The sequence below is a fragment of the Xenopus laevis genome, chromosome 7L, assembly GCF_017654675.1.
Source record: "Xenopus laevis strain J_2021 chromosome 7L, Xenopus_laevis_v10.1, whole genome shotgun sequence".
NCBI classification, from domain to species: Eukaryota; Metazoa; Chordata; class Amphibia; order Anura; family Pipidae; genus Xenopus; species Xenopus laevis.
The window spans coordinates 83,463,972-83,477,771 of record NC_054383.1 but is presented as its reverse complement, the minus strand read 5'-3'; the positions used below and the strand labels follow the sequence as shown (position 1 = coordinate 83,477,771).

The window sequence follows — 13,800 nt, the reverse complement described above, 5'->3', positions numbered from 1 at the left end:
AGCCAGATATCGAGGAGTCAATAGGAAAAGAAAAAATGCTATTGGATAAGGAGAAAAATGCTGCTCTTGATGAAATGAGACAGAAACTCAGACAGGAAACTAAGGAAGTAAGTGAATTAGTTTGTGAATTAGTGCCTCTTAATTTCTCTTCTTTCTGTACAATCAGTGCATCCACATTGGCATTTTCTTTGTATTTTCTTGGATGGTTTACAGTTTAATGCAAATTTGTTTTTGGCGAGCAGATAACAGACTGCACAGATCTTTATATAATGCAAATGACATTGGTACACTTTTTGGTTACCGTGTGCAATGTTTTCTTCAGAACTATGCTGAAAACAATGTTTTCCTCTGAGAACTAAAAGTATAATAGCTTATTACGCATCTGACCTGCTATCTCCCTTTTAGGCATTAGAAGATCTTGAGAAACAGCATGCACAGGAACTAGAAAACTTGAGAGCTGAAGCCAAGCAAACACATCATCAGGTATGAAAATGATCTGCTCCTTCTGTATGCCACTTTATTCAGTTGCCATACCTTTAGCATTAACATATACCCCAGGATTACAAATGATTTTTTAGCCTTTTCTCTCTTTTCGTTTCTGCCTTAGAGTCATCTGCCATGTTTATGTATTTTATGCCCTGCCTTCCATGCTACATGAATTGCCCAAGGTCTCTGCTGCATTTTGGAGCACAGAAAACCGCAATCGCCTCATAAATAGGACACTGCCTGTGTTCAGCACCAATGTATTCATGAGTGGTCAGGGGAGGCATGTAATGCTATCTATATGAATTTGTTGTATGTGTGTTTAGGTATAGTATAGTAGACGAATGTTTTCAGGAGATGTAATTCACCAACAATGTATGGTTTGGAGACATCAGAGTTTTTTGAAAGGTAGGCAAAAATGCTGACACAGAATTCCCTTGCACCTGTGTTCACCTGTATACAGTGTAAGGAGCGGAGCTCTGAAGTACAAGGGGGCCTTATGGTTACAGGTGGTAAGCACATTGCTTTTCAACCACAAACACTCCTTGTAGCGTGGAATGGTGCACTGTTAAGAGGCATAAATTGGCCTTATGTGATAGTCACAAGATTTGCTTACTATGCTGCCCTCAGTTTTGAAATGTATAAACAGTCAGCCTAACTAAATCATGCTCTCTAAGAGACTGTCTTTGGCATTGATGGAACTTTTGATGGAAGTTTCATGTGTCACCCAGCAGCCACTTTAAAGGAACATGAGGGATGTATGAGACCTTTACATATATGGGGAAATATGCTTTATTCAAAATGCATCATCTAATTCTCAGGATATGATCAGCTAATTCTCAGTCGTTTTGCTAGCACTCTTAGCCTTTATTAAAGTGCTATATATATATATATATATATATATATATATATATATATATATATATATATATATATATATATATATATAATATATATATATATATATATATATATATATATATATATATATATATATATATATATATATATATATATATATATATATATATATATATATATATATATATATATATATATATATATATATATATATATATACACACACACACACACACACACTTGTAAGTAATGGTACAGGGGTACAATGATGCAATAAGTAGTGCTTATTCAGCAAGCATTTCTTCCTCCGGTCTGGCTATACCTTGCACCAGACAAAAAAAAATCTGGCACAAGGTACAGTCCGCAGTGTCAGAGACCACAGGCCAGCCCTGTCATTACCACCTGCCATAGGGCAGGCTATAAGAGCCCTGTTGCTGCCTGTGTTCATGTGTGTGAATGTTCGCCCCCTCCTGGCCTTCATGAACTCAATGCTGTAGAATGCAGTCACTATTGTATTATTTGGGGCAGCACAGATCATTTGCTCCAAAACAGAGCTCAGGGATCGGTGGCATTTCTGCAATAGAGGAAGGTTATTTGCAATTTGTTTCCACCCTGCCTTAGAGGGTTCTGTTTACTTCAGTATGTCCCATATTTACGTAACTGAGTCTTAGCGAACTACACAGGAAAATAGTTTGTCAATTAGCAAACATGTTTTCTTCTGTTCTTGTTTCTTAGTTTGATTTCTATGATTTCTACTCTCACATTGCCTTTGCTTTCTCATAGACTGTGTCTAAACTTCAGAATTCAAGGCTCCAGCAACAGGAAGTACAGACCTTCAGTGAGCTAAGTCTATCCAACAAGAAAATGTTGCAGCTGATGGACTTTGAAAAAGAAGTAAGGCAAAAGTGTAACTAGTTCGTATCCTGAAATAGCCCTTTGTTATCCCTTTCATACCTGACCCAGTCTTGAATATCTCCTTTCCATTCTGTAGATGAGTGACCTGCTGCAGGAGAAACGGCAGGAGGTTCAGAGAGACCATGAAAGGAAGTTGGACCGATTAAAGGAGGATCACCAGCAGGAGCTTGAGAGGGTACGAGACCAATTTGAAGAGGAGGTAAGGGTTCTGCTTCTTATGATACAAAATAACGGTTTCTGATTTCAGTACTTTCTTTTATCCTTTTTTTAACTTGTTTTGCTTTTCTTATTTACTTTTACAGTATGATATAGGAGCAATACCTGTAAAATAGGCCAAAGGACAATGCTATTGTAAAAGCAATATGCAAAGAGCAAAAAAAAAAAAACCAACAAAAAAACAGTGTTTCCTTTTTTTTTCTGCACTCTACACTGTTTTGAATCAAAGAGACCCCAACAATACAACACTGAATTCAGCAGCACTGTATTGATGAGAGTCTTGCCCTGTAGCATTCAGTCCAAACCTGGTGGCTGTTGCTTATCAAGACATTATAATTACATTTAAAAAAACATAAAAGGGTCGTTCTTGACCATGGGAGTGCAAGAGCACTCTGAAATGGAGCGCAGAGGCCTGCGGCTATTTGAACTATGCACCTAGCCCAATTGTGGCCTTTGAAGCACTTTGCACACTGTGTGGGACTTTGTAAATAATCCCTTTAGAATACAGTGAAACTTCAATTTTCTGTAACATTATTTTAATTTTTACCAAATTTTACCAAATTTGTAATTTACAATGCAAATGCAATTTATAATGCATTTGGATGGATTTTACATCATATATTTCTGGTTTGTATTCCAAAATGTTGTCCTGATGTACCCAAAAATGGCTTTTTGTCCTCTATGAATGTTATTATTATTGAAATTAGCAATTAAAATACTAAAAAGATTTATGTTTGGCCTGGTTATGTGTGTAAATAGTCAGTTCCAATTAGTCTGCACCTCACACAGCCATGCACAAACCACTTGTATCTTTAGGTTGTGCATGTGACTGTCAGAGAGGCCTGCATTGTTTAAGCCTTGTTATTAGCTCAGTAAATATTGTATTTCAAAGTAATACAGACTCCTGTGTTTATATATTTTGAGTTCTTGAAGAGCTGTTTTAACACATTTCAAATATCATACATTTTTCGGGATTTTACACTATTTTTCCTGGTCTCTTGAAAAATGTAAAATTGGGTTTCTACTGTAAATATGATAGGATATTTTAAATATAATAAATTCTCAGGAGAGGACTCAACGTTCCCGAATGCTTGAGAGTTTGCAAGAAGAACTTGAAAAGATAAGGCGACTTCATGAAGAAGAGCTACAGACTGAACGTCATGAACTGCAAAGGCAACAAGAGGAGAGACGAAACAGCTACAAAGAAAAGGTGGCCATCATATAGTACAAGGAAGGCCAAGAATTTCTATCACTCTCCCCTACAAGACTGCATGCAGTTTTTAGATGGATGTTATTTTGTTGTTCTTAACGTTTGTTAATCATTACAGGAAACCAAACTGCAAGACTTGGAGCAAAACCTCGAACTGAGAAGAAAGCAACTAGTGATGAAAACCGCACAGTTAGACAGCCAGGTAAGACTAGAATATAAGGCACAGAGAAAATAAGACTTGGAAATTGACTAGGTATTTGCAGGCAGGCTAAATATTTGCCTAAAGCTGGTCACACATGCTCAGATTTGGTCTGGCTTTGTATGTCACTTCAGCAGGGAGTTGTAAAGGGATTGTTCACTTTTAAATTTACTTTTATTATGATAGAGAGTACTATTCCCAGACAATTTGCAATTGATTTTCATTTTGTATTACTTGTGTTTTTTTTAGTTTTTTACCTTTTTATTTGGCAGCTCTCCAGTTTGCCATTTCGGCATTCGGGGTTGCTAGGGTCTAAAGTACCCTAGCAACCAAGCATTGATTTGAATAAGACTGGAATATGAATAGGAGAGAGCCTGAATAGAAAGATGAGTAATAAAAAGTAGCAATAACAATACATGTGTAGCTTTGCAGAGCATTTGATTTTATAGATGGATTAGTTACCTCCATTTGAAAACTTTAAAGTCAGAAGAAGAAGGCAAATACTTCAAAAACTATAAAAAAAATGAAGGCCAAATGAAAAGTTGCTTAGAATTAGCTGTTCTATAACATACTAAACGTTAACTTAAAGATGAACCACCCCTTTAATCCAGTGGGTTCATCGTTGTGTCCAAATGCAGAATTTTCATCACCGATACACCTTGTTAGTGTATGTGCATGAGAATTAAGAGTGGCTTCAGCTCTTTCTCATTTCCTTCCTCTGATCATTGAGATCAGAACAGTGGAGTGTGATCATCCTGTTTCATGGCCATATTGCACAGTAACCATCAGCTTGATCTACAGGCAGTCTGTACGATACATTTAAAAACAGCCAGTGAATGACCTTCTTAAGGGCTATTCCACACGGGGAGATAGCGACGCGTTTGCGGTCGCGGCGACAAAGCGCCGCGACAGTCGCCGCGACCGGCGCAGGCGACAGTTTTGTATGGGCGCCTATGTAAAAACGCCTGTGCTAACCACACGAGGCGATGCGCTTTTCAACAGTCGCCTGAAAATGCCTCGCCAGGCGACTGTCGCGGCGCTTTGTCGCCGCGACCGCAAACGCGTCGCTATCTCCCCGTGTGGACTAGCCCTAACACTTGTAAATCTTAACTCTCTCTAATCATACAGGAAGAAAATGTGCGACAGAGGAGGGAAAATCTGGAAAGGAAAGAGAAGGAACTTGGAAGAAGGACAGAGGTATATAGACAAGCCTAGTAATCAAATGCACCTGCAAACTATAGCCCTGAAAAGAAAGTATCTCCCTACTTATACTGGTGACTCCTCACCTCATGAATACGTCATTTAACTTAAACAGAAGGGAATGGCACTAGAAACTGCTTCTTTTTGCATATCAGCAACCACATGAGTGAAGGCTGCATTTCTCCCTTTATATGTTCATTCTCAGAAACATATAATGCAAACATTCTTGGCCAACTACTTTTTTTGTTTACACACATATTCTCCCATCTCAGTCTCTGCTTTTTATTTTTAAGTTGTTCTTTATTGATTTTTTCATTTTAATTTAAAGAGAAAGAAGAAAGAGGTTAAGATGGCAAAAAGAGGCGATGGGTGTAAGAGGAATGGAGGGATAATGATGAGCGTTCCTGTCTCAAAGATACAAATTATTACAACCATACAACGCAGTTTGACTAAAAGTTTGTTTGTGGTGGATAGTAGTCTGCTTTAAAGTGCAGCACTGCTGTGGGTCAGCCAGCTCTCAAATCCTTGTGCCTTGTTTTGGGAGCATATCGTCAATTTAATCCAGAAGCTCAAGGAAGGAGGCTTGGTGTCTTTCCAAGTCTATAGGATTGCTTTTTAGTATAATGTAAGAGTTGTTGTAGGCACAGTCTCTTTCTCGAAGATAGGGCACACTCCTCAGGGTTCCCCAGCTGTCAGAATGCAGGTGCCTGAATGTTTGGTAGCCCAAAAGAGGTGTTCATGTAGGTAAGTATTGTAGTCCAAAGTTGCTGAATTTTGGGGCAGTGCCAACGACATGCAAGTATGCTCTGATCTAAGTTGCATTTTAAGCATACATCTGGATAATGTGGATGAATTTGTGCCAGCCTGTATTGATGTCAAATCAACACTGTTTAAAATGTAACATGGATATACTGATCTATACTATTAATTTCAGGAATTTGTTTTAGCAAATCTTCCCCATGTCCCATATCCAACTCTGGACCCATGTTTAATAGGGTCAAAGATCCCTTGCAGTAAGATAACATAAAACTAGCTGAGGGGTTTGGAAAGCTCGGGCCTATAGAGGTAATACTCAAGAGGACATTCTGTGATAGTTGGTGCTCCCTCTGGGAAGCCAGTGTTGATCACTACCTATTTTAAAACCACACCCACTTTAAGGCACACCCATGTTACCACAAGGCCATGTCCACATTACTTGTGGTAGCACCCCAAAAAGCCAAATGGTTGGTACTCACTGCAGGGATATGACTTATCACTCATATGTAAAAAAGGTAAATAATATTAAGACATACTCTTAAATCCATATGCCTCACCATCCCCTCTTAAATCCATATGCCTCACCATCCCCTGTGGATAACAAAGCATCTCCCCCCAGCACATGATTTAACACCTAAGGGGCCCCTAACAACAATTTTCATATGCTAACAAACCCCCAAAACAAACCCTTATCAAGCTTATGTTCCACAGGCAGAGTATGGCACACACAGGGAGCATAGGGCATGCAGAGTATGGCACACGCAGGGAGCATAGGGCAGGCAGAGTATGGCACAAACAGGGAGCATAGGGCAGGCAGAGTATGGCACAAACAGGGAGCATAGGGAGGCAGAGTATTGCACACACATGGAGCATAGGGCAGGCAGAGTATGACACACACATGGAGGATAGGGAAGGCAGAGTATGGCACACACAGGGAGCATAGGGCAGGCAGAGTATGACACACACATGGAGGATAGGGAAGGCAGAGTATGGCACACACAGGGAGCATAGGGAAGGCAGAATAGGGAAACCCATAAGGACCACTCCAAGATGTGCTACATACAGTGACACAATGCTGGTGCCCCTTCAGCATTTTATATGAGGTGTGAACAATGTGGTTAGTGTCAGTCTGGATATGAGATGTGAACAGGGATTACAGATGTGAACAATGCAGGAGCTTACTACCTGAAATTGAGATCTAAGCAAGGCCAGTTAATTTCTGTAGTGATATTTTTCAATGCCGCAAGATAACTCGTAAGATACTAAACTACATTTGCATGCCATCCTAGTTACCATTTGCCAGTCACTGTTCAATTTTAGAGCAACAATCAAAAACACACTGCAGATCTTAATTAAATAAAGCATGTTTTGGGAAACTAAACAAAATACTTATATATGAATATGTATATATATTTCATATATCCCAAATCATGAGCAGTTTAGGCTTTCTTCTAACAGTTATATATAGATAAATAATCACTTTTTCATAAAAAAAAATCTTTGTTTCCATGGCAACGGGAGTGAGCAATATTTCCATTTTTGGTTATTATTCTAGCTCGTTCTTAATATTGCCATCACAGCATTTTGAACTAGCGCAAAGAAAATGCTGTTATTCAATTAGTGGCTGAATGGAGAGTTACTGTGAAGCAGGAGTTGTTCATTACACTGTTAAATCATCAAATAATTAACTTCTTCTCTTACAACGAAAGCCTCGAGACTATACACAGACACTGGCTTATTTAATAGTTGTACAGGTGCAAGTACAGGAACACACGCCCTTGTACCATTGGACAGATGAAAAATCAGCACAAGCTGTAGAGCTGTCAGGCACGAGGGAGCTCTGTAATGGATTTTATATTATTTTATGAATTTGTCTCTGCCACATACACACAGCTCTGTTTATCCTCAAGCCTGACCCTTTGTTGAACACAGTCTCCCTTGTTAGAAAGAGAACTCAGTGGGGCTGTCCCTAAAGGTTTGTTGGAATAATATAGCCATGAATTGCTGCAATAGTCTGTTATAACGTTGGCTATTTCCCAGTTCTCACACTTCACTGGTCTCTGACCACAAATGGAGGATTCTGTGAATCAGTGCTTGTCTTTTACACATGCCTATACCATTTTTGTTGTGACTACTGTTTACAATTATTTCACATATACAGTGACAGTTTCAAAACGTAGAGGAGCATGAAACAATTACTGGTTATCAGCTTATGCTTCGGGGCAAACCTAGAGCTCAGACATGTGGTAGGGATGCATGAGGGTTGGCATCCAACCAAGGTTCCCATATTTTCTGGAATTTCCCAGGTGTTCCCCTAGCATTATACATCAATTTCATTAAAGGCAATGTACCATTTAATAAGTCAATCCATTGCTGAAGTGTAGGGGGGTTGGGGCTCATCCATTTCATTATTACTAACTTTTTTGCATAGAACAAAATAGACCGTAAAAGTGTTCTGGATTTTTGTAGGGGGCTCTGCCTCATCTATAATACGCCATAGACAAGTCTCAGGGGACTTGATACCAGGAAAGGATAGAAATATATTAGTGCAACGAATGACTTCTGTCCAGTAGGCTGCTACTCTCCGGCAATCCCATATCAAGTGGAGGAATCCGGCTTCGACCCTACTGCATTTCACACATTTGGCTCAGTCTAATATACTCATAGCTTTGAGCCTCAGGGGGGTAATTTATATTTGATGGATCATATTAAATTGGACCATTCTGTCCCTAAGAGATATTAAGAAGGGGTACAAGTTATCTATGGCCTCTTCCCATTGTTCCTCCTCTAGTGAGGGGATAAGTGACAGCCATTTTTGTTTGACTTTATTGAATGGGGAGGGTTGGAAGGACTGCATTATATTGTACAGCTGAGATTGTATTTTGGTGGGGTCTGGAGTCCAAAGTCTGACTTCCCATGCCTGTGGTATAGGTGTAATTTGGAATGACCGGAATTGGGCATAAAATGCATGTCTTTGGTATCGAAAGTATCGTATTGTATATCTTGGCGGTTCAGTTTGACTTTTAACTGTTCTAGGGAGACAAAACTACCCTCTACCAACAGGTCCTCGAGATGTCTAATTAGGTCTCTCATATGAGGCAAGTTAGGGTTCCTCCAGAGTGGAGTTTTGCCAGGTACTTTAGGCAGGGGGTACATACTTTGCATTGTAGCCTTTCCCATACTTAAATGGGGGTGATAATCACTCCTGGCAGTGAGGGGAGGGAGTCTTATTAGTTGGGAGTCCTGCGATGACTAAATCAATTTTAGCTTTTGTGAGTGGGTCCTCTAGGAATTTGGCTTCCTCAGGAGACAATTGAGGGAGAATAGTGTCTGTTCTAGGTTACTGTCAGTACTATTGGGTTGGGGGGAGTAGATCCATTTATAATATTCTGCAAACATGTTCGCCATAGTAGAGGGATCTGTCACCAGGGATGGTCTAAAAGAGCCCTGGGTAAGTATGAGATAGATTGGACTAGGTGAGCAAAGTCAGCCGATCCTAGTGCTAAGTCAATTCTTGAGAGAGCACCATGACTGGGGGGAGTAACAGGAGAATAGCAAAAGGATGTGAGTTTTTTTCAAAAAAGTAAACCAAAAAGTGGTTTAAAAGTTCAATTACATTTATTAGGACAATACAGATGAAGGCCTAACGCGCTTTGTGCCTATTGGGGCACTTAAAACATATATTGCTTACAAATGCAATTGGTTAAAAATTTCAGTCTCTTGGGTTATTTATTGCCGATCCCTTCACAGGGGCACTTGCCTTTGAGTCTATAGAAAACGTGGGTGGGATATAGACATTCACCAGGATCAGGGCTTGTTTATTAATTTTACAATGCAGTATTGCCGTACATACCGGCCATAGTAGTCTATATATGAACATGTACTAGTTTGAATACCAATGATTTCTAAACCAAAATGTAGACTCTCCAAGAATAAGATAAAAAGGGGACATGATACACGTGGCCCACCCAAAATTTCTTTAGAGACAATAGTTTCTGCTCTGTGCCCTCCTGGAGTAGCACTATGTCGGTTTATGTTTATAGATCTGGTTAAGAATTAGTGCCCTTTTTTGAATTGAGTCATCTTGCATTCCAGGACAAGAGTTTAACTAGCCCCATTGTGAGGTTGTATACATATTACTGAAACAATCACTGCATATCGAGAGTAGGAGCACCCCCGGACTGTATCTGTGGGGGTTGCCAGCCATTTGTATAGATAAAGTGGTTAAGATCACAATGAGTAAGTGCAAGCAAGTTAACTGAACAAAACAAAACACCGACCCTTCCCACCCTGCCCACCCCCCAAATACAGGTGGGCCTATACCCAAAACCATTTCTTATCACGAGTGTTGTTGTGGTGACCTAGACAGCACCCCTTCTCAAACAAGCAATAATTACATATTGACAAGACCTATGAGACAAAGAATTCAAAACATATGCCAACTGCTACAAGTAGCAGTTCCCCTTGCGCCCATACCAATGTCCGGTGTAATTCAGGGGCAGGTTATCTTAATTAGATATTCAGTCTGGGATTACCTAGGCAGGCACATTTCATGGTTTGGACCAATGTATCAGTATGTTATGTGGGTCATACTGGGTTCAGTTGTAGGACTACCTTGGTCTGGGTAGTCCAGCTCAGAGAACAGGCTGGCAAATCACGTTAATATTGACCAGGGTAACTAATTTGTGACCAGTAGTTTGCTTAAGGGACTACCATTGTGGCTGACCTGCATTTTGTCCATATAGGCAGTGTAGGTGTAGATAGTGAAGATATTGATATCCCCACCAGTAACATGCCTATAACATTGGTTTCTTTACCCACACCTATACCATTGGCCTCTTTCTCATACAGGTCATGTTATTGTTTTAAAGGGGAAGTAAAGTCTAAAATAGAATAAGGCTAGAAATGCTGTATTTTGTATACTAAACATAAACATGAACTTACTGCATCACAAGCCTAATCAAACAAGTGACTTATGCTTTCAAAGTTGGCCACAGGGGATCACCATCTTGTAACTTTGTTAAGCAAGACCAAGATTGTGTACATGCTCAGTGTAGTCTGGGCTGCTTAGGGATCATCCTAAATTATGAAAACAGCACAAGTCAAATAATATCTGCCAGAAGCCGATACAGCAAGACTGATTAACAATCAGAATATGTAGACTGCACTGGGTCCTGTGTTGTCATGTAATCTAATGTGGATTTTATAGTTTTTGTATTGTTTATACAAACTTTCTCCAACTCTGCAGAACCAGTGACTGCAGCAAAATAATCCTCCAAATAGAATCCCAGTTTATCTGTTTAAATCTGGCTCCATGATCTTTGTCACTGCAGCTGGAGTTGGAAACATTAAAGGGGATGGAAAGGCAAAAATTCAATACAAATCTCTACACAGTCGCCGACTGCTCTACAGGAAAACAAACAAAGCTGCTTGAGTTCTGCACGGGTGGGATGTAAGGTGGGGGGCTCCCCCTGCTGTTCATAAGTATGATTGTTTCCCTGCAGAGCAGTTAGGGACAGTCTGACAATTCCTATCCACAGCAGTAAATGAAGGGAGAATTTCACTTCATACAGTCAAGTTTCTTATAAAAACGGTGCACATATTTTAATTAAAGTATATTGGAGATAGGTTTCTTTTTCATTAAAGAAAGTAAAAATGTGATTTTAGTTTTTTGCCTTTGCATGCCCTTTAAACTGTTGCTATCTATTTTTTTCCTCACAGTTACAGTGAAAGGGACTATTATCTAATTCTTCACAATAATGTGTTATTATTAAAGGTGAACTAAAACCTAAGAAAGAATAAGGATAGAATTTACTGTATTTTTTTATACACCTACTGAACTTATTGTATCTGCAAAGAAGTTCCAAGAGCAATAATGAGCCATGCCTACAATGTTGTCCGCAGGAGACTGCCATTTTGTGATATTTTAGGCCATTTTTTGAGTGCTCAGTGACCATGCACATGCTCCGTGCTCTCTAGGCTTCTGTCGGCAGGCTAAATTTAGACATAAACCTCAAATGGGAATAAAACAGCAGTAAGTCAGGTAACATCGGGAAGAGCAAGCTTTTTGTCAGCTGCAGTTTCGCTGTGAAATTTGTTTTCCCCAGTGACAAAAATGTTGACAAATCTGTAGTAGAATTTCACCACGTTTTTTTTTCCACTTGGAAAAAAATTAGCTCATTTTTTGCATTAGGGAAAAATGCTTTAAAGAAAAAAAAATAAGAATTCCGCCATGTATTTTCATTGCCTGATAAAAAAACCCAGGTTTTTTTATTGGAGAAAAAACCCCCTAAAAGCCATCCCGAAACGGCACCATTAGTTTAGGACTATCTTTTTGAGCCACTTGAAACGGACTACTTGTAGCTACTGAGTTATAATTTGCAGTGTGGCTTTCCTCATAGAACACAAAGCTACTTATGCCTGCTTCAGTTGGTTAATTGTTTCTCGGGAGGAGGCGCTGGCCTAGAGGTTAAGTAATCCATATGGATTTTCTGCTGTGTTAGCCTGGGAACTCTGAACTGGTGTTTGAGCTCAAATCTTAACCTTACAAGCCTTCCTGATTTTCTACTGAGGATTGAATAGCACCTACACACATTTGATTGTAATAGTTTCTCCTTTGTTACAATGATGATTTTTGCAGCCACCCTCATCAGAACCTAAATTCAGCAGCCACTGATTGTACTGATGATTGAGCAGCCAGAACTTTCCTGCTACCCCTGCACTAACACATTCTTCTAAAAGTCAGAAATGAAACACAATTATGTTTTATTGTTCTATTCTCTTGAAACCCAGGATATGAAACGTTCTTCTCTGAACCTGAAGATAAAGGAGGACCTAGTAGTCGAGCAGAAACAGCTTCAAGACTTAATAGAGAAATCACAAAACGAGTTTGAAAAAACCCAAAACAAAAAAATTGAATTGGAGACAGAGGTGGCACGATTGCAGAGCCGCTACACCCAACTGTTGAATAAAGTCAGGTAAAAGTTCAGTCCCTAAGGATAATTCTTTGAGAAGAGACTAACAGATTCTTTTCATAACTGTGTATTCTGTTTTAGGCTAATAGAAGTCGGGTCACTTTCTCTGCTGGCGTATATATACTGTCCGAATGTGTGTGCCCTGACAGCTATGTGATCAGCCCATCAACCCACACACAGAGTAGATTTGGATGTGAAAATACATAATTAGCATTTCTGATCCGAAATCTGCTGTGTGTGCACTGACATTCTAATTCTGTGCCTGTCAGCACACAAATATTTAGAGAGTGGAAGGCATCTTCTTTTATATGCTGGTATATATATATATATATATTTGAATGATGCACAAGGGGCCTGCCTAAATGCCTCTCCCACCTGCCCCTAGCTAATGCAGTTTTATATATTCATGAGGGGAGCCACAGGTTTCTGTGCTCCGGAACAGAGTGCAGAGCATAGGGGAACTTACTCCGTGTAAGACCCAGCCTGAAAAGAACAAAATAAATTACCCATTGCACTTTGAAAGCTGCATCCTGCATTGTAAATAAGGCCTGCTGTTTATTCTACAGGGATTTAGAAGAAGAAACTGAAAAAACCAACATTGATTTAAAAGAAGATACCAGAGTTGGGATGAGTCCCAGAATGGATCCGGCACTCAGGCTGGAAGATCTTACTGCATCCACCAGTTCAGTGCATGGAGCTTCAGTTCCAGTAAGTATGAGCCCAGTCAGCTGTACACGTATTGGGCCTGATATATTAGGTGCTGTAGTTACATGGACTACTTATAATTTTGCTTCTGTTATTCCTAATAGTAATCCTAATGAGAATTTACTTTTGTATCCTTTATTTTCCATATCACTAATGAAACCAATGTATAATATTGATTTTTTTTAACTTTAGTATTAAAACTTTTATAGGAACTAAGTGTCGTATTTATTCAAATCTTTTATTTATTTTTTTACTTTGAGTATTGGTGGAATACAAACTGT

General features: G+C 39.4%; 1 protein-coding gene across 6 annotated transcripts in view; it reads left to right on the top strand.

Moving 5' to 3' along the window:
• Positions 1-13,800, top strand: part of LOC108696467 (centrosomal protein of 164 kDa) — a 49,431-nt gene that overhangs the window by 25,337 nt on the left and 10,294 nt on the right. For 5 of the 6 annotated variants that reach the window (XM_018225872.2, XM_018225874.2, XM_018225873.2 and 2 more), the window contains 9 exons: positions 1-107; positions 406-483; positions 2,128-2,238; positions 2,336-2,458; positions 3,542-3,685; positions 3,804-3,887; positions 5,013-5,081; positions 12,633-12,817; positions 13,381-13,522. The exon at positions 1-107 is cut by the window's left edge and continues 110 nt beyond it. In XM_018225872.2, coding sequence (XP_018081361.1) covers positions 1-107; positions 406-483; positions 2,128-2,238; positions 2,336-2,458; positions 3,542-3,685; positions 3,804-3,887; positions 5,013-5,081; positions 12,633-12,817; positions 13,381-13,522 — 1,043 coding nt within the window. The remainder of the gene's footprint in view (positions 108-405; positions 484-2,127; positions 2,239-2,335; positions 2,459-3,541; positions 3,686-3,803; positions 3,888-5,012; positions 5,082-12,632; positions 12,818-13,380; positions 13,523-13,800) is intronic. The other variant, XM_041569272.1, reaches the window with a different exon arrangement.